The sequence below is a fragment of the Centropristis striata genome, chromosome 1 (genome assembly GCF_030273125.1).
Source record: "Centropristis striata isolate RG_2023a ecotype Rhode Island chromosome 1, C.striata_1.0, whole genome shotgun sequence".
Classification (NCBI taxonomy): Eukaryota; Metazoa; Chordata; class Actinopteri; order Perciformes; family Serranidae; genus Centropristis; species Centropristis striata.
The window spans coordinates 43,381,941-43,403,666 of record NC_081517.1 but is presented as its reverse complement, the minus strand read 5'-3'; the positions used below and the strand labels follow the sequence as shown (position 1 = coordinate 43,403,666).

Below are 21,726 nucleotides of genomic sequence, written 5' to 3'. Positions count from 1 at the left end.
TTCATTAGTGGGACAAAAACAACTAAATAAGGGCTACATTAAACGTTTATTCATTTATTTAAAAAGAAAAATCACTATAGAAAAGTTTAAAAATAAAGGCTATATCGCGAGAATAAGGGTGTAACATCCCTCCTGCACTATACACAGGTAACCTCACCTAGCGGTAACCTCACCTAGCGGTAACCTCACCCTGCGGTAACCTCACCTAGCGGTAACCTCACCTAGCGGTAACCTCACCTTGCGGTAACCTCACCTAGCGGTAACCTCAGCTAGAGGTAACCTCAGCTAGCGGTAACCTCACCTAGCGGTAACCTCAGCTAGCGGTAACCTCAGCTAGCGGTAACCTCACCTAGCGGTAACCTCAGCTAGAGGTAACCTCACCTTGCGGTAACCTCACCTAGCGGTAACCTCACCTAACGGTAACCTCACCTAGAGGTAACCTCACCTAGCGGTAACCTCACCTAGAGGTAACCTCACCTAGCGGTAACCTCACCTAGCAACAGAAACACAGAGCTAATGGAAAAATGGTGAAGCGTCAGGGAGACGAAAATGCTGAATATCTCAAAAAGAAAAAGAGAGGGTACCATGAAAGTCAAATTGAGTTCGGCTTTATAGAAGCAATGGACGATGGGGGGGTCGCCAAAGTTTACAATGGTAAAAATGTGGGTCCCTCAAGAAAAAGGTTGGGAACCACTGCTCCAGAAGACTGTTTGGGTGGGGGGAGCAGCAAGAGAATGGATGGAAATATATGTAAAATTATATTTTTTCCATACAAAATACCTTCTTTATACTACTAAGGGATAGAAACGCAACTTGTCCAGAATTTTTTTTTTCTCATGTGAAGGACAGAGTGTTTTTTTTATGCTTAGCTCTGTGACTCAAATGTAATACTGATGCATGAGGGCTGCAAACTGTACCGGGCTGATTTATGACCAGTTTTTGTTACAATTTTACCTTGTTCAGAAATGTGCAGGCCTAGAGAACATGTGAGATGACTACATTCACTGTAAAAACAATATAGCAGACCCAACTGTCAAAATAATCACATGACTGATGATTATTTCAGTGTTTCAGACGCATTCAGTGCTTTTCTTTCAGAGCATTAGCGTTGATCGTGTTTTAGCCTACAGGGAATTTTCCTACGTGCACATCTACTCCACGATATTATGGAGGAGTTCTAACACATTTACAAACTACAGACACATAGATACACAAGGTACAACAAGTACCACAGTTGGAATACACTGGCTTATAATCTGTGATTTTATATATTGTAGTAATATTAATATACCAGGGATTTGTAAAAAGTGACATTGCAGTTTAAACCAATTTGTCAGATCTACATCTTCATCATGCAGAGCCAAATTAACATGTTCTACTTCTTCTGCTGGTACAAGGCCACTGCGAACTCTCTGAGGTATCAAGCAAAGAAAAAAAAAAGAAAAACAGAGCGATACTCTACAGGAAGACACAACAAAACTAAAAGACACCATAACAGCAGCAAGATAACCCTGAATGAAAGAGGACATTGAAACTCAGTCTCAAAATTGTCAGAGCTAATTAGCAGCATCATATATTCAGTAGTGTTCGACATCCACGGCATCACAGACACGAGCATATACAGTAAATAGACGGCTAAGCAGGCAAAGAGGGTGCAAAAACACCAATTTGCCATTTGTCAGTTTAGTTATAGCCCCCCTCAGAAAATAAAGGAAGTTGTGAAATCAACAGCAACATAACAGGAACATGTGGAGCAGTTCATTGCATCTTGCTCTTTGCAATTGATAAACCTGATACAGAATCAGCTAGAGGTGGAACCGAGTGGTGAGAGAGCTCTTTCAGATTCCTGGCTTTTGCATGATTTGAGGAAAAATCACTGTAGAAGGGGAAGAAGATCATTTCACATCAAAGTCTGTCGTTCTTCTGTGTTTTAATTCTATTTCCAGCTCGGTTTAGCACCTCTGCCGGGCGTCACCAAGTCCTTAGACGGGGCGGACTTTTCAGAAAAGCTATTAGTCTTACGGATATCGTCACGTGTCGGAGGAGGCGGGGGAGTCTCGCTGCGGTACGCGCTGCGACTGGCTGCTTTCACGCTTTGCACCCGTCGCAGGTTTGTCCCTTGTGGGCGCTCCTCCGTGGTTTCAACTGTGGGCGCCAACCTGTTCTGCTTCACCGGCGTTTGTCTGCCTAACAGCGAGGGGCTGCGAGACGGGGTGGAGGGGACGGACGGCGCCGCCAGCTCCTTCTTGGTCCTGGACTGGGAAGCTACCGTGTTGCGGGCAAAACTGGGGACATCGGAGGTGTTTTTGGCGCTGTGCGTGTGACAGCTGCTGGTCTCGGAGGACGCCGGTCCCTGGACCTGAGCCTGAGCCTGAGCTTGGGCTTGGGCCAGCGCCCTCATGGTGGAGCGACACATCTTCTCCTCAGGAGCAGGTTTGGGGATGTTCCTCAGGGGTTTGGCGCTCGGCTTGTGGATGGAACCTTTCCTCGGGGTCGAATCGCGGGCCCATCTCGGAACGCCGGCCGTGAGGCTGCTCGCCCTCTGAGCTTTAGACTCATCTGGAGGCAGACTGGAGTGTCGAGGAGGTCTCGTAGTCTTCTCGCTCCTTCCTCTCGCCGGGGTGCTCTGGTCTCGAAGAGGCCGGTGCGCCTCTCCGCCGTCCTGAGTCGAAGCTTTCTCCGCCTTCTTGCTGCTGCCTGTCCGTGTAAGCTTGCTAATGGGCACCACTTTCCTCATGCCCTGGGTCTCGCTGCTGGTCAGCGTTCGCACGCCACGACCTCCGCTGCCCTTCATCGCTTTGGTAGCTTTGCTCTTTGTGTGCGCCGCTTTCCTGTTGTTTTTCTGTGCATCTTTCTCCGCACTTTGTTTCCCCTCGGCGGTGTCACAGCTCTCCGTGTCCCACTCCTCCGTGGTCCCAGACGGGGTCATGGATGCCGCGTCCACAGACTTTGGCACTGAAAGCTCGTTGGTGGAAACGGACTGGTCGTTGGGGGACTCCAAGTTAGAGGACAGAGAGCTCTGGTCCTGTTGGCTCTCCTGATCGGATCGCCTGCAGTCAGTTGTTCTGAAATGAAGTCCATCTTTCGCTAGAGACGAGCTTTCAGCCTCCGAATAATCTGAAGTGACGGAGCAGTCTGCTTCTGTGCAGTCTAGGATATAAAACGCTGGTTTCTTATTGGATACGTAGGTATCTAGAGGGAGCGGTGTGTCACAGGTTGTTGATGAAACTGTGCTGTTGTCCTCCTCTTCTTTCTCTCTCTCAGGAGAAACCTGTGTGGGAGGATCTATTTTAGCTCTCCAAGCTTCTTTGGGATCCGCTCCTCTTTCTAAAATATTATCATGTAGAAGGAGGTCCAGATTTATAGGAAGTCTCTCCTTTTCCAAATCCGTCACCACCACATCCCCCTGGTTGACAAAGTTCATATGATTACTGTTATTGTTTGGACTCGGTAGGTCGAAACCTTGAGGGCCACGGACTAAAGTGTGCTTCTCCACGCTGACATTCATGTGGCTGCTAACAGTTGGGTTGGGAAGGAGGGCTGGCTTCTGAAAAACACAAAAAGGACGAGGCAGAGTGCTGCCCTCCGACACAGAGGAGTAGTTATTGTTGTTGTATGGGTCGTTATCATTCAGCCCCGAGGAGGAGAACCTGGCCAGCGGGCTGATCGGCTCAGTATCTGCACGTGGAGACGTCACCTGTCTGTCGCAGCCCAGCTCGCGGTTGTCGTCCTGAGCTAAGATCCAGGGAGTCGTCCTCCGCTGCGCGGCGCGGCCCGACCGAGGTAGGCTGTTGAACTTGGAGTAGTCCGTGGGAGTCCCCGTGCCACCAAACAGCTCCAGGTATCCTTGGAGTTCTCGGTCTGCAATGGAGGTCATGGTGTGGCGGTGGCGGCGGGCGCTGGCGGAGCGTCCCAGCGGGCTGTGTGGACTCTGGGACCTCTGCTGGAAGAAGTCCAGCAGGCCTTCCTTCGTCAGCATCTCCACATCGTTCTCGCTGCTGCTGCGACCGAATCCTCCACTCTGATCGGCACCCGACCAGGCGAACCGCTTCTCCTCCAGCTCTCGCAGGCGACGCTGTCTGGCTGCTTCCTTTAACTCGCGGTCCGTGTTGTCCTGAGGAAAACAGGAAGGTGGAGAAATGTTTAGAGGCAGACTCAAACACAGGAAAACAAACAAACTAGAAAATGTCCTGTCCTGAGTTCTTCCTGAACGTCTACATATGTTGTTTTTTTTTAAGATAAATTAAAAAATAGCTTTGTTAGAGCGATCTAAAAACATCTCCCTTTTTCAGAAATCTTCCTGCGTTTTTAATATGGGAGCCAATGAGGCTGTTGGTGCGTGTTGGTGGATCATCTGTGCGTCCTACGTCCAAACTATAACTCTGACAGCTTTACCAGAGGATTGTGAGTGAGAAGACTAATTTTCCTACGTTTCTATGTATAAATTATTTCTGTAGAGTGGAATTTGCGGCCTGGAGCGCAGTTTTCAAATTTATTTTTTGACAGTTTATTCTCTCCCTCTACACTCTGGCGATGATGTCACACACTGTGACACAAACATTCCGTGCAATACACACCCATTATAATCTCCAAAAATGATCATGGTCATTGAACAGGGATTGATAAAAAACTATGACCTATCGAAACGTGGATTAATACACCGATACACAAGACTTGTGTCTACTGTTTAAAGTTTGAATGCAGTCTATAGGGACCAGTGCTCGGTGTGATTGCCCCGTGGCCCTAATGATGCAGTTATCAAATCAGACTGGGACTGCACATTAACTTGTGCAATATCCAAACTACAAGGGGCAAAATAATTGTTAAACTGTGTCAAAATATGATTTTGAATTTAGTACTGTGGTGCTACAGAGATGTCCTGGCCGACAAATCCTGGTACAGATCCTCACAAGAAACTATGTTCACTTTTGAATAATCTGAAACTGAATAATGATGCAACAATAATCATTCCCTCCAATATTGTGAATCATATTGCATCAATAACTGCAATTAGATAATTGTGTAGCCCTTAATCAGACGAGAAGAAATTAAGATTTCAAGCATATTTTTACCTCTAAATGCACTCTTCTTAATGGATTTTTCCCAGTTTTTTCAACGTGGGTTTTAATTTTGTAAGTTTGGCTACAGTATAAATTTATCATACAAATCTTGCTCTCCTATTAAAGTAGACAGCCTGACTTCTTTCTACAATGTTGATGTTTCCCCAGATCTCAGGAATCAATAATACATCAAAAGCATCATGACAAAGGGCAGAAAAAAGATTTAAAGATCATTAAAAAAACCTTAAAATCTAAGGGAGTAAAAAAAATAGCTTCTGTTTTAGCCATTTCTACAGTAAAAGTTACAGGGCAGAGTTATATAGTTAAAAAACATGTTAAAATAAATGTATTCAAATTTTTAACAGGTGAGTTTTCAGCTGTGAAATGAGTCTAAATCTGTGAAATGAGTCAAAATGAACCATAATTAACTTATGCCAACCTTGACGGCTTTCTTGAACTTGATGCAGAAGTCTTGAAAGATGCGGAAGCACTCGTCCAGCTTAAAGGTGTCCTTGTCCTCACAGAAGAAATCAATGAGAGCGTTCCCCTCTTTACGCAGATCCAGCCTGCGCCTCTTCAGGTCCTGAAGTGTCCGTGCTGAACTCTGAGACATCAGTCACATACATTTTTTATTATTACACTTTTATGGCTGCCGTTATCTATAGCACTTGAGTCAGCAGAGCCAAAAACGTACAGTGGCCCGGATCCAACTTTCTGTATGTGTGTGTGTGTGTGTGTGTGTATAGAAAGTGTTACATAACTAGTGATGCTTCACCTGCAGGAAGGGCTCCAGCTGCTGCAGCAGCTCCTGGTCTCCTTGAACTTTCTCCTCCAGGGTTCTAATGCGAACATATAAGGAGGAAAACTCCACCTCGATGTTTTCCACTGAGATTCTACATGAAAACATAACAGAGGAAAGATGAGGAAAATGTGCTTTGGTGACTAAAAAGACAACAGTTTCGTTGAAATACCGCTGTGCATGACAACATCTGACAGAGAGAGGGAGAGCGAGAGAGAGAGAGAGAGAGAGAGAGAGAGAGAGAGGGAGGGAGAGGAGAGAGAGAGAGAGAGAGAGAGAGAGAGAGAGAGAGAGAGAGAGATGACCTTGTGAGGCTGACAGCCTCCAGCATCACTCTGCGTTCTCAACACGACTCTCAAAGTCCTGCACTTTAGTTTGATGTCAGCTTAAGTAATGAGGCTGGGTTGTTGCTGTCAATTCAGCAATACATAAAAATGTTACACCCTCACTTTTGATTAAATGCTTGTGCACACTTTTGGTCAGAAAAGTCAGATAAAGTGGCAGCTGTGAAATGACAGATTTAAAGTGGCAAATCTGTGTGAAAAAAGTCGTAGATTTACAAAAAAAAGTGGGAAAAAAACAACTTTTTTCTCGCAGATTCACCACTTTAAATCTCATAAATCTGCATCTTTTTTTCTTGTAGATTTGCCACTTTAATCTAGTAAATTTGCTACTTTTTTATCTAAATATTACCTGAAGTTACCAAATATAGTTCTTTGCCTGATAAAGGGTTAATAGTTCTCACCACTTTACCAAGTTTTAAATGTACCACAAACAGGACTAAAAACCACAGTTTCAGTTGTGAAGCTCTGGAAACAAAATTAAGTGGTGAAACTAAACAACCTCTGATGGAAAACATTGTCAACCTCACAGTACAAATAAAAAAGTGCATTGACAAATTCCTCCGTGTAATGTTGCATGTAGCGTTTACAACTTTGTCTAAAAGTTTACCTGGATGCACTCTGCACATCCTGAAGTCTCTCCGGAAACTTGAGCAGGTTCTCGTCTTTTTTCTTTGCCTCCTGTGAGTAGAGAGACGCATCACACAGTTTTAAATCCAAATGTTTGTGACCGTACATAATAAAGTGGTGTTATTGTGGTGTAAAAGGGCCGCTCTTTGTTTAGTGCTTGGCCAGCCTTTCTTGGCACTTTTAATGTTTCCTGTCACCGTCTGCTGTCCACCGGCCCTCCTGTCCTCTGTTTACTGCAGCACCGCTGCTGTGACAGGTTTAAATTAAACTCATTCTTTGTGGCTGTGTTTTATTGAACTGAAATATGTGCTTTTTATTTTGATCTCAGACAGTTGAGGTTCAGACCACAGGCGTTTCAATATGAAATATTAATAGGATGAAATCTGTGTGTAGTTATCCTGGAGACTCCTGAACAACGTCTATAAAAGGAGTTCCTGTGGTACAGTACATTACTTCAGTTTAGAATATCTCATAGATAATGCATGCATTCACTACATTAACTTCTTCACATTATAAAATACAGTGCAGAATGTAAACATAATGCTTTAATGGCTTCATATACACAAGAAAACCTAATTATCATTCTTACATATAAGAATATACAGTAGTTTAATTTGGTTTAATGCAACAAACAGTATCTTTGTCAAGCATAAATACATTTTAAAATTAATATAAATAAATAAAAAGAGTAAAAAGTTGTGCCCACTTAAAGCCACTTAGCAGCCCTCTAGCATTTGCATTCACACTTTTGACATTCATCCATGTGAACTTTAGTGTGTAGTACGAACACAAGCAATGGTCAGCAATGGTGAGCCTAGTTTTTTTTTGTTTTTGTTATAGCAATGCATACAGTGTCCTACTCCTACATGTTTTGTTTGTTTGTTTTTTTTTTTGTTTTTTTTGGGGGGGGGGGGGGGGGGGGGGGGGTTATTCATACAAAAAACGATGTGAACATTAGTCCAAAGTTTTCTTTTGTGAATGTTGTATTTTTGTACATGTCCTGTACTATCAGTGCTCAATAAAAATAATATATAAAAAAAAAAAAAAGTAAATAAATTGGGGAATTAATTCAAAGGTAAATTTAAAAAAAGAAACTAACATAAAAATATCAATTTATGTCACATTTTATCGATAAATTAATACCTACATTTATTTTTAATTTGGTTTTTGGTACATTCAATTCCATATTTGTTTATTTATTAATGCATTTATTTATTTGTTATTTTATTTACATTTATTCTGCTGTGTTGCTGTGTTGTGTTGTGTTGCAGCAGATAATGCAGCTCTTGATGCTTCTGTTTGCATCATATTGTATAACTGAAGAGTTCACTCACCATGGCGACAAAGTGCAGCAGGTTCATCCCCGGCTTGTTGGCCTTGGTGTCGGCTAATGAGAGGAGGGACGACAGCTTGAAGCCCACAGCGTTGCCGGCGTAGCCGCCCTGAGAACCACAGAGGGACCAATCAGACGTCTTAAACCACATAGCAACATGTTGAAGGAAACGGCTGGAGACGTCCTTTATTTTCATATGAACAAATCCAATAACAAAAGAGTATGATTGCTCTTCTTTTCTTTTTTCTTTTATTCTCTCTTCTCTTTATTCTTCTCTTGTTTTCCTGTTCTGTAATTGTTCGCCTGAATGAGTGTGATTTAATGTATCAGTTTAATTTGCCGTCTTTTTTAAAAATAATGTTGATGTTGTCAATTTGTTATTTATGTTGCCTTTTTGTTTATCTTTGCCTTTTTTTAGCTTGCTTTTGATATCTTGCCAGATATGGGACTACAGATTAAAATAAATAAAAAAATATATTATTATATAATATATGATATAATAGAATATAAATATAATTATTGTGTATTATATAATGTATATATTATATATATATATACAAATTATATCAAAAATATAAATTAAATGAAATTTAACTTAATCAATACATACATCTAATTTTTAATGCTTTTATACAAAATACAAATACAATTTAAAGTACCATATATATTCTAAATATATCATACAATATGTTATATACCATATATGATGGTATATATATTTATAATTATAAACATTAAACATATGTACACCTACATACCTCCAAATGTATTTGCAATAAATAAATAAAATTAAATAAATTTAAAAAGAAAAAGAAAAAAAGAAATAGACAGTAAACTAAGAAAGAATAAATATCAATCTACAGAAATAATCAGTAAACACTCATTAATAAAAAAAATATATAAATGATATGAAATTGAAATACAAAATACAAAAACAATTTAAAGTACCATATATATTCTAAATATATTATTAATGTGTTAATTATTGAGCTTCAGAGGCAGATTATTGCTGATTTTTTTACTTCCAGAAAGAGCCAAGCTACCTTCTCTTTTAAATATATAAAATAATGCGGTAACACTTTACAATAACCAACTAAGTGATGTTTATAGATGGTTTATAAACCAATTATCAACATTTACAAAGTGCTATACATATACATTTAATCTTTAAATGTTTTCAACCAATTTCTTAAAGGTATATGAATCATTTCAAAATCATTAACATACTTAATATGGTGTTAAAAATGTTATAATGAGTGCAACTAAAACTATTAATAAACTATTAATTATAATTTAATTGTTTGTTAATGGTAAAGTAACTAGAAACTTACATTAATATACCATCTATTTGTCATTTTTTAAAAGATTTAGATAGTTTAACATTAATAAATTATCTATTTACCATTCTAAATGGCCTATATATGATTTATAAATGATGATTAAACATTAATAAACTATCTGTTTATCATTTATAAATGATGGTTATTGTAAAGTGTTACCAATAATGCCAGCCTCATCCTTTAAATCTGACACAGGGAAGAAAGATGTAAAAGCATTAAGTGATGATAGCTGATGGACTCACAGCGTTCATGATGTTTCCGGCCTGCAGCACCAGATGCAGGATGGCATGAAGTTCCTCGCAGCTCATCAGCTCTAAAGGAGAAGATCAATACAAACTCGATCAGGAGAATCCAGAGCAGATCACAACTTCCCTTCCATTTACCAGAACAACTATCAGCAGTAAGGATGAAAGTCGACTCCAGAGAAAGTTGAAGGAAATCTATCTTAGCGTTGTGACCAGCTGCCCTTTTAATGTGGAGAATTGGTGTAAGTTTCCACTAGTGCCCAGGATCTATTTCACAGTCCAAAACTTTTAAACAGAATAAACTCAAAGAGAGTAAAGTCCACCGTCACTTCCAACCAGTGGCGGTTCTAGACCAGTTTAACTGTGGGAGCCAAAGATGATATTTAAGCATTCAAAACCTTTATTTTAGCTTATTTAAAACAGCTATTCTCAATCTTGGGGTCGCAAGATGATTTCTGGGGGTCGCCAAATCATTTTGGAAGTCAGCTCTGTCTCCACTGTGTTAAAGTATTCATGTGTTATAGTCTTTTTGGTCATTTTGTGTCTTTTTTTGTCATTTTGTGTCTTTTTTTGGTCATTTTGTTTCCTTTTTTTGGTCATTTTGTGTCTTTTTTGGTCAATTTGTGTCTTTTTATAGTCATTTTGTGTCTTTTTTATCATTGTGTGTCTTTTTTTGATCACTTTGTGTCTTTTATTAGTCATTTTGTGTCTTTTTTATCATTTTGTGGTCAATTTGTGTCTTTTTTGGTCAATTTGTGTCTTTTTATAGTCATTTTGTGTCTTTTTTTGGTCTTTTTGTTTCCTTTTTTTGGTCATTTTGTGTCTTTTTATAGTAATTTTGTGTCTTTTTTATCATTTTGTGGTCAATTTCTGTCTTTTTTTGTCATTTTGTGTCTTTTTTTATCATTTTGTGGTCAATTTCTGTCTTTTTTGGTAATTTTGTGTCTTTTAGGTCATTTTGTGTCTTTTTGGGTCAATTTGTGTCTTTTTTTAGTCATTTTTTCTTTTTTGGGTGATCTGAACTGTGGGTGTCAGATTCTGTTCAGTGAGTGGGGGTCGCGGACAACATGCATGTTAAATTGGGGGTCGCGACTCAAAAAGGTTGAGAACTACTGATTTAAAAATCTAATTTAAGTATATTTGGAAGATACAAATACATTGATTGAAACAATGAGACTCACCAACAATAACAACTATTTTTGTACAACAATGACATTTCTCATTTTTGTGCACAATTACTTTTGTTTTATTTTGAAAGTGCAGTACAATGAGAATGATCTTTATATATATATATATATATATATATATATATATATATATATATATATATATATATATATATATACACACAAGCTTTTATTGCACAATTAAACTATTATACAATGTACACATTATGGGTTCCTTTTGTGTACAATGAGATATTGTTTGAACAAAAAATAGGTAAGAATTGTTCCATCATTCATCGTTATAAATTGATCATGTCATGTAACAGTTGGTAGAAATTGAAGAACTTTTATTTTGAAGAGGTGACTTTCATTTTGGTGACTCTCCGGTCTCCTTATGGTTAGAGGAGTCCTGTTTTGTTATCCGGTAGAGCAACAATCCTCATCCTTCTTTATTCTTGTGGCATTGCCAGTGAGTATGTTTATTTGTATTTGTATTTGTATTTGTATATTTGTTTAGGAGGATTACATGTTTTAAGGTATATCTGACTCATGCAAATGGTTAATATTGTCTGTACTATTTGTTTATTTTCAGTTTTACCTTTTCTTCATTAAAATCCTGCCAAGTACTTCAAAAAGCCTGATCATTGGAGGAGATTTTTGGAGAAATTAGTTTAGCTTACTGTTTCATAACTCTGAAGAGAACAGTACATATCATTTTATTGCTAATTTGACACAGGGGCCACAGCAGGGGCCAAGGGCTTCTTCACAGGGCCAGTGGCCCCTGGAGGCCCCTGTGTAGACCCACCACTGCTTCCAATCATTTAAAAGGGGATAAAATGAAAGAGAAAAGCGTGAGGACCGAGCTCAGTTTCCCTCTTCTAACAGTAAGGGTAAATGTTACACTCTGCTGAAAGTTTTAATTAAAAGGTGTCACAGAAGTTCAACTTAATTTGTCCCTTGCGGTGGTTAAGTGATGGCTCCGCAATGCAGAGAAAAGGTCGCGGTACTGTAGGAGAGGGGTTCAGAAAAATCCAATAAAACCCAGAGGCAGGACAGTGTGACTCAGCTGAAATGACACAAGCTCCAGTGATGGTTTAACCCTTAATGTGAACATTGTATAATAGTTTAATTGTGCAATAAAAGCTTGTGTATATATAAAAAAGATCATTCTCACTGTACTGCACTTTCAAAATAAAACAAAAGTAATTTTGCATAAAAATGAGTGCTTTTCATAATCTATGGGCCAGCACATAAGCACCCAGGATATGTTTAGAGATATGGCTTCAGGTATGTGTGTGAATGTGTGTTGTTGAAGCAATGAGCCATGAGAGGCCATAGTTTAACCCTTTATCGGGCGAAGAACTATATTTGGTAACTTCAGTGGATATGAAAAATGGGTTCCCCATGTCTCTGTTTGGTCGTAGAACCACATGGATTTCTTCCAGATAATCAGCAAAGATCAGGCTACCAATCAGTATGATGATAATATAATAATATTAACTTTATTGACCTTAATCTCCAATGTAAAAATGAAAAATTTAGGAGAGGAGAACTTGACTATGACGGCATATTAGGCCCAAATATGAATAAAAATAAAAATCCCAAAAGTGGCAAATTTACTAGATTAAAGTGGCAAATCTACAAGAAAAAAAGTTGCAGATTTAAGAGATTTAAAGTGGCAAATCTGCGCGAAAAAGTCACAGATTTACGAGAAAAAAATGGTGAAAAAAGCAACTTTTTTCTCCCAGATTCACCACTTTAAATCTCATAAATCTGCACATTTTTTTCTCGTAGATTTGCCACTTTAATCTCGTAAACTTTTTTCTCAAAATATTACCCCTCTCCCCGGGTCCATATGTTTGTTTGTTTTTTTACACATTCTGGCAGTATGTAATATCCTCCAATATTCTCTCGGGTTGAAATTAGGAATTTGCAAGTATTTCAATGAGTGTCCTATTAAGGGTAATTTCTGACTTCTCAGTGATCCGGCTCAAATCTGGCTATAAAAAGGTGAATTCAGTTTGTTATTTGCCAAATAAAAAACAATAAAATTTTTAGTTTTAAACAGGCTTTTGTAAGATTTCTAAAATATTTATGTTTGGCAGGTTGTCTAATAAATTTGTTAAGCAGTGTATATATGTAATATTCAACAACACAGTTATACACAAACAATTATGATGCAGCTTCGTCTTTCCGTGCTGTCACCGTTTCTCAAGTGACACATTCCTTCTTCTTGTTCAGCTCAAATATCTGGGTCACCTGTCTGATCGTGTGTGTGTGTGTGTGTGTGTGCGTGTGTGTGCGTGTGTGTTATTACCTTTAGTTGCGACGCGGACGACATCGATCTCACGGCTCATTACAGCACAGGAAGGGAAGAACTCTTCGCGGAGGACGATGGCCTCGATACGAACCTCGAACCTGTCGGAGACGAAGCAGCAGAGAACATTAAAACATGAGGAGAATCTCACTCTACAGGTTTAACATAAAGCCACAACATAAAGATACAACATCATTAAATTATCCAGAAGACTTCTGTGTTTAACCCTTTATCAGGCAAAGAACTATATTTGGTAACTTCAGGTAATATTTCGAGAAAAAAGTCGCAGATTTAAGAGATTTAAAGTGGCAAATCTGCGCGAAAAAGACGCAGATTTACGAGGAAAAAAGTGGGAAAAAAGCAACTTTTTTCTCCCAGATTCACCACTTTAACCCTTAATAGGACACTCATTGAAATACTTGCAAATTCCAAATTTCAACCCTAGAGAATATTGGAGGATATTACATACAGCCAGAATGTGTAAAAAAAACATACGAAAATAATATTTTGAGAAAAAAATTTACGAGATTAAAGTGGCAAATCTGCGAGAAAAAAGTTGCTTTTCCCCCACTTTTTTCTCGTAAATCTGCGACTTTTTTGCCGCAGATTTGCCACTTTAAATCTCTTAAATCTGCAACTTTTTTAATCTAGTAAATTTGCAACTTTTTTCTCGAAATATTACCTGAAGTTACCAAATATAGTTCTTTGCCTGATAAAGGGTTAAGGAGTTGATGGGAAAGCCTAAACATTATTGTGGTTAGAATAGTGGAAAGAAAACATCCAAACAATTTGTGTTTTCACAGAAATAACAATAAATAATATGCAAGACTTCAGTATTTGCACGTAGGATGAGTTAACATGAGTTTGGTGAGAGACTGCAGATGTCAAAACATTCGCTAAATCTGCTGCATTACAGTTTAAATTGCAAATTAATGTGCAGTTTTATACTTTTATATAAACATGATTGAGGAGAGCAGTACAAGTTAATTGGAAAAACCCCACAAAATGCCAATCTATCCTCCTAAAATAATAAAACTGTGCACACATGGTGCAATGTCTGTCATCTTTCACTGACTGTCAAACACGTGACTTCACATTTCCATTTGACTAAAACAACTTTATGTACACAGAGAGCATTGAGATGAACTCACCGAGGCACCTGGATCAGCAGGTACATAAAGGAATCCACCAGTGTCAGCTTGTCTGGGTCTCCTTTAAACGCCTGGAGCTTCTTCACCTGTTTGGGGGTAAATAGAGAGAGAGGAAGCTCAGCATGCTCTATTGTTTTTTGTCTTTTATCATCAGTTCTGGTCTTTCATTCAAAAACTTAAAAGCTGCATTGATAAAGCCAGACCTCCTCCACGTCGGGCAGGAGCTTCAGCAGGTCTCTGAGCAGCTCCGCTCCGTAAATCTTTCCTTCTCCGCGTCGTATGTCCTCCACAATGGAGCGGTTCGACCTGGAACACAGACGCTTCATTTCAATATAACTCAGTGATGAATAGCACAGGTGCTCTCTTTTAACCCTTTATCAGGCAAAGAACCATATTTGGTAACTTCAGGTAATATTTTGAGAAAAAAGTTGCAAATTTACTAGATGAAAGTGGCAAATCTACAAGAAAAAAAGTTGCAGATTTACGGGAAAAAAGTGGGAAAAAAGCAACTTTTTTCTCACAGATTCCCCACTTTAAATCTCATAAATCTGCACATTTTTTCTCGTAGATTTGCCACTTTAATCTTGTAAAAAAATGTCTCAAAATATTATTTTCATATGTTTTTTTTTTTTTTTACACATTCTGGCAGTATGTAATATCCTCCAATATTCTCTAGGGTTGAAATTTGGAATTTGCAAGTATTTCAATGAGTGTCCTATTAAGGGTTAAAGTGGTGAATCTGGGAGAAAAAAGTTGCTTTTTTCCCACTTTTTTCTTGTAAATCTGCAACTTTTTTCGCGCAGATTTGCCACTTTAAATCTCTTAAATCTGCAACTCTTTTTTCTCGAAATATTACCTGAAGTTACCAAATATAGTTCTTTGCCTGATAAAGGGTTAATGCTGACTCCACTGTGTTTATAAAGGCACTAAAATAAACAAAAAATACTGAAAAATGACAATATTTAGCTGTATGCTCCATCCTAAATGGCATTCCCAGTTCAACACATATTTTAAATAATGTCTCGTTACTTCATCTATGACACGCCCAGGTCTGTAGAGCTGCAACACAATTCCCAATGACATCACTGCTATAAACTGTTTCATGGATGATTTCCAGTAAGCTGACACCATATGATGCATCCAAGTGCAGCAGCTCTGTAATAAATATCACCTTTATAAGGCTTACTATGATACTCAGATACAATTAGATACAAATCTCAACTTCCCCTACACTTACAGACACCAAACTTACCAGTTTTATTCCTAACTCTACTCTGAAGGTTTTTACAGAAGGGTTTGTCTATATATCATTCACACCCTGATTTATAGAACATTTTGTTCCTAAAAACATGACGAAAATTGATTTTTTTAATAGCTTTTTGATAGTATTTTCTGATTTATGAAATTATATATAATGTAATAAACTTTTGAGTAATAATATTATAATATTAAGTATTTCAATGAGTGTCCTATTAAGGGTTAAAGTGGTGAATCTGGGAAAAAAAAGTTGTGTTTTTCCACTTTTTTTCTCGTAAATCTGCGACTTTTTTTCTTGTAGATTTGCCACTTTAATCTAGTAAATTTGCAACTTTTTTCTCAAAATATTACCTGAAGTTACCAAATATAGTTCATTGCCTGATAAAGGGTTAATGAAGTTTTAGGATATTGTTAAAATATATTTTTTTAAAATGGTAAATGGAAACTTCTGTAATCAGCATCTTCTGCCAGATTGCAGATCTATTTCTATACATTGTTTTTACTTTGGGATAAGTTATAAAAGAGTAGAATTCTGTATTTGAGCCTAAATCTATTGAATGCTGCACTTTAAATTATATTGTAAAAGCTGACTCGAAGCATTTATAATGCAAAAGAATATGAATATGAATGACCCTATTCCCCCTGCAGTAGCCCTTTAATATTCAGGATGATAGATGGGGTTTAGTAACTGAAACATTACTTAAAATATCTTTATTTTAGGCAGTTTTCTGCGGGAAAAGTTAAAGAAAACAAAAAATTACTTCATTTATTATTATCAGATTAGTGTATTTCATATATTTCACCATCAAAACCCCAATAATGATTTCTCTATTACACCAATTGACTACAGCCAATGTTGTTGCAGCAATAATACCTTGGAAAAACATCCATACAATTTGTGTTTTCACAGAAATAACAATAAATAATATGCAAGACTTCAGTATTTGCACGTAGGATGAGTTAACATGAAGTTTAGAAGTTTATATACAGGCCAGAGGATAAATAAATAACAGAGTCGAAAAAGAGACACAAAAATAATCAGTGATGAGCTTATAGTGCTCACACTGAGTCAGTGAGTCTGACAGTCAAATGTCATTGAAATCCAGTGGGCAGCCATGCAAATACACCGTCAGGCCAAAAGACACCAAACACACTTTCTGTACTCTGATCCAGACGACTTACGTAACTCAGTGCTGAGTCTGCTGCTGGAACACGTCTCAAGATTTCCTGAACCAATTAATTATAAACAATGGCGAGCTAAGAAGGCCTATTAAAATACACGACACAGATTCTGACCCTAATCTCTCTTCGTCACAAAGGTTTTTAATGGATTTACACAGTCAGGAACTAAAAGGAGAATGTTTTTTTAAGATAACATCAGTGTTGGGTCTCAGCTGGAACGGTTTAATGAAACGTGGTACATGAAGTCATGAAAATGATCCTTCTTATTCCCCTTTTTTCCCTCATTCTTATATTTCTTTGGGATCAATAGAGGTTTTACCAAATGTTTATTAGCCACAGAAAAAAAACTGTGTGATAAAGAAACACAAAGAGAATATTTGGTAACGCTTTATATTAAGGTCCTTGTAATAACCATTAATTAACAAGTAATAAGGCATTGTTCTCCCTTTAGATCCCTTTAGCTGCAAAAAGCATAGTTAACTGTTAACAAGTGCATAGTTAACTTATAATAGATGAGCAATAAAGTATATTTTAATATCAATAAGCAAACAAAAAATTAATAAAGGCATGGCAAAGACATAATGGCTGGGTTATGGGTGTTTGTAATGCTATTATGAAGAATTATAAGATACTCATGAGGCTTTTATTAATGTTCTTATTATACATCTCTTATAGCCTGCTATTAGCCGTATTATAATGCCATATAATTTATATATATATATACACAATACCAACTGGAACATTTAAAAGTGATTGATTGAATATTTATGTCGACCTTAAAAAATGACACAAATAATGCTTAATTTCACCTTAAAAGTTGATATTTTGCATATATATATATAAATATATATAAATATACATAAAAAAGACACTGAGCCTCCACTATATTCTTGCTCTGACCCTAGACTATAGATCTAGAAACATAATGTCCTCATCTTTGATTGCCTACTCACAAAAAAACTTTGAGAAAATGGTCCAACGACTGAGCAAGATGGGCAATTTGGCGGCCATTTTGATATGCAAATGAGAAGGTCAAAAACTCAAAATTTCGCTTGGGAACAATTTTTTGGGATGCAGCACCCTTGAAATAAGTAAAGTAGGCCGGTTCCTGACTTGTACCCCCTAACTATCTATCTATCTATCTATCTATCTATCTATCTATCTATCTATCTATCTATCTATCTATCTATCTATCAACCGCTCTATACATGACTGTTCTCCTAAGTGTGCTGGTTCTTGGCGGAGCTATGGGGAGCTAAGAAAGCACTCTCCACCACCACCATCATCATAAAAACACCAATCGAGGGAGTAACAACTCTCATTCTTCTCTCGGGAGCTGGAGAACTTATAACAAGCAGAATCAGAGTCGCCCTGTGGGCTGACGAAGGCTTTTCATGCCTTAATCTGTCAGCAATCTGTACAAACTCCACTGAGCTTTATGGAAGCAGCTCCTCCCTCAAGCCGGGGACACCAGACACAACTTTCACAGTCTTTACAGATTTTGAAAAGACTCCGAGTATACACATACATGACTGGTTTCAGCAGATTTTTGTATGACGACTGAAACGCCTGATGAGGGATCACAGACTGCATGATGTGTCAAACCAACTAAAGCAACTGAACGCATCACACTCTCGAGAGGGCGACAGTTTAAATCAGGGGTGGGCAATTAATTTTCCCAAGGGGCCACATGACCAATACCACGAAGGTTGCAGGGGCCGGACCAAAACTCTGAACTAAATTCTGCTCAATGCTCGTAGTAATTCATATAAAGTTGATATAAAGTATCAAAAGGCTTCAATAGTGGCTGACTGACAGGACACAAGGTTTGTTAAAGTTTATTTTCTTCTGTCGTATATATTAGTGGCTATTTTTGTTGTCTTAACTATAGTAAAAGTGCTCGTTAGCTCTAGTGCTAATGCTAATGTTTGCTATTTTTTTCTAAATAAAAGCAATGCGCGGGCCGCCCAATGCCCAGGTCTGTTTTAAATCGTAAACAAACATACCAGGTAGTGGCGGTGGTAATGCAAAAAATGAATCCCAACTGCCAATAAAACCTCATGAAGAAGAATAAAAAGAGGAGGAAGAAGGAAACAAACATGGACGAAAATCGGCTTGCTGCTGCTGTTTTCTGTGCAGCTTTCTGCTCTGAAAACAAAACATCAAGAAAATGAGTTCGGGTCAATATTCCTGCTACTTCCTGTAGCTTCTGACGCTTTTTCCTGTGTCCCAGCCTCTTTTTCATTGGCTGTTGGCAACATGCAGTTGGGTCAGCGATTTCAAGCATTTTGTGATATGTTGAGTATTGCGATACAATATATTGTGATTTAACTGTTTAACTGCATTTTGTGTCCACAAAATAAATTCAATCAAGAATTGTTTTGTCAAATAGGAGAAAATTCTCAGTCTATTCATCTCACTTCAGTCTTTTTATTTCTCCACAATGAGAGTCAAACCCACAGACTGACCAACAAAGTATTCAGTCAAACTGAACTGATATCAAACATGTATGGACGACAACAACTGCAGCATTTTCTCAAACTTTCCTCAACTTTAAGCTTCACTGCTCTGAATTTTTTTGAATGAAACATAAAAAAGCCGAACTTTGCAGCGTTATTTTGACAAAAATGCCGATATATATATATATATATCGGCATATATATGCCGAAATATTTAGTTTAATTGTCCAACTTAAAATTTTATCGAAGTTTGTTGCCTTGAAATTTTGAGTTCACCCAACTTTTCTTTTTTTGCGGTGCAGCTTTATGTAAAGAAGCAGGTGGAAAACTTACTTCTTGAACTGCTTCAGGAAGATGCCCACATTCATCCCTCTCTTGGAGTCCAGGATGCTGATCTGCAAACAAATGAAAGAAGAGATAAACACATTGAAGTTGCACCACTCCCTTCTTACAACCTGGTTGTTGTTTCTTGAGTTACATACAGATCAAACCCACCACCACCTCCACCTCCACCTCCCATCGTCGCCCTTTGGGACGATGTAATTCCACCGGGCTTCACGTGGCTCTCACCTCCTTCACTAACAATAGTTTGTACAGGTGACTGTACAGTACGTACATTTTTAAAAAGGCTCCCTCACCAGACCTAATTAGGGCTTTTAAATAGCAATTAGACTTCTGTTGTTTGAATGGAAGACAATGAGAGCAGGTGAGGTGAAGACAAGTAACCATGTCCTTCAACAAACCCACAGATACACTGAATGTGACACAGTGCTGAACTAATGAAAATAACCAGCAACCATGTCCTCAAATAATCAACTGAGTCATTAACCCTTTATCAGGCAAAGAACTATATTTGGTAACTTCAGTGGATATCAATGGGTTCCCCATGTCTCTCTGTTTGGTCGTAGAACCACATGGATTTCTTCCAGCTAATCGGCAAAGATCAGACTACCAATCAGTATGATAATAATATAATAATATTAACTTTATTGACCTGGACCTCCAATGTAAAAATGAAAAAAATGTAAAAGAAATCTGCAAGAAAAAGTCGTACAAACAGGGTTATTCTTCAGTGACTTGTACCAGGAGAACTTGACTATGACGGCGTATTAGCGCCAAGTATGAATAAAAAAAAACTAAAAAAAAACGGGGGGTGTTGCAAATTTACTTAATTTGCATTAAAGTGGCAAATCTATGAGAATTTTTTTTGCAGATTTATGAGATCTAAAGTTAAAAGTCACAATTTTGATATATGATTATATTATCATATATTATATTACCGTATATTATTATAAACGTAATTATTAATTATTATTATATATTATTATAATATTTTTATTTTGTTACTCAAAAACAAACACACTGAAAGATAATTTGTTGTTAAACAGCACTATTAATGTCACAATTTTGATAAATGTGGAGCTGCAAAGAAAAAGGCAAATTTGTGTTTCTGTAAGCAGAAAATGTGTCTAGTTTTTTAAAATTTAAAAATAAGAAATATCATAAAAATAAATACCATAAACGCCAAATGTAACATTTATGTCACATCACAGATCTTTGACATTTAGGAGTAGTATATTTTTTAAGACATCATAAATGTGTTCCATGTGGTCCACTTGTTCTGTTGTATATCCCCCATCATTTTCCTTTAAGGATTACTGGGTCTGAGTTCTTATGGGTTAAATATTAATAGAAGTTGAAAATATTTGGCTGTTCGACATAATATTGGGCTCTGAGAACTCTGACGAGCATTTGTCACTTGTTATAAACTAAACAATCAAATAGCTGATAAACAGAGTGAAAACTGTTTGCAGACCTAATATAATAAATATATATTATGCTCCATTGTGACCGTGACAATAATTAAGGTTTTTGGAATATTACATATATAAAACATACAAAGAGAAGCAACGAGCAACATCTGCATGCACAAACAGTGTTCTTATCTCAAATCCCAAACTCGTGTTTAGCTGCCGTTGGTTCATTGTGGGGACACGCACGTGACATGAGTCTCTCTTCGGCTCACGCAGGTATTGCTTTTCAGTTCAGGTAATTTCTTTCCAGGAGTCCGTAATGACGCAGGCGTGCTTTTGTTCCATTTATGAACACAAATAATATCTTACACTCAAAGAAAAGCTGTAACTGAAGCCCTGTTAGCTAACTCGTCCCTGCAGGGATATCTGAATACAGAGTCATGCAGCGGAGCATTGTATGTTATGAATCTGGGACTTTCTGATCTTGTCAGTGGTGCGTTCAGGGCCTGAGCACGTCTTGCACGTTTGCAAATCAACGTCAGTCTATTTTCACATGTTTCACAAGTTTAGAGCTGCAACAACTAGTCAACTAATCAATCAGTAGCCTGACAAAAATTAAAAAGTCATTTTTCTCAAATGCAAAATGATGTTTTCAGTCTCTCAAATGTGGAGATGTCCTGCTTTTCTCTCTT

General features: G+C 37.7%; 1 protein-coding gene across 1 annotated transcript in view; it reads right to left on the bottom strand.

Moving 5' to 3' along the window:
• Positions 1 to 1,033: 1,033 nt before the first annotated feature.
• The window catches only part of fhdc1 (FH2 domain containing 1), a 23,560-nt gene continuing 2,867 nt past the window's right edge, over positions 1,034 to 21,726 (bottom strand). The window contains exons 2-11 of the mRNA XM_059343072.1: positions 19,614 to 19,675; positions 14,586 to 14,688; positions 14,383 to 14,468; positions 13,232 to 13,332; positions 9,746 to 9,816; positions 8,165 to 8,272; positions 6,811 to 6,881; positions 5,836 to 5,953; positions 5,500 to 5,664; positions 1,034 to 4,114 (exon numbers count right to left, since the gene is read on the bottom strand). Of these exons, the coding sequence (XP_059199055.1) occupies positions 1,937 to 4,114; positions 5,500 to 5,664; positions 5,836 to 5,953; positions 6,811 to 6,881; positions 8,165 to 8,272; positions 9,746 to 9,816; positions 13,232 to 13,332; positions 14,383 to 14,468; positions 14,586 to 14,688; positions 19,614 to 19,675 (3,063 nt within the window). The 3' untranslated portion in view covers positions 1,034 to 1,936. The remainder of the gene's footprint in view (positions 4,115 to 5,499; positions 5,665 to 5,835; positions 5,954 to 6,810; positions 6,882 to 8,164; positions 8,273 to 9,745; positions 9,817 to 13,231; positions 13,333 to 14,382; positions 14,469 to 14,585; positions 14,689 to 19,613; positions 19,676 to 21,726) is intronic.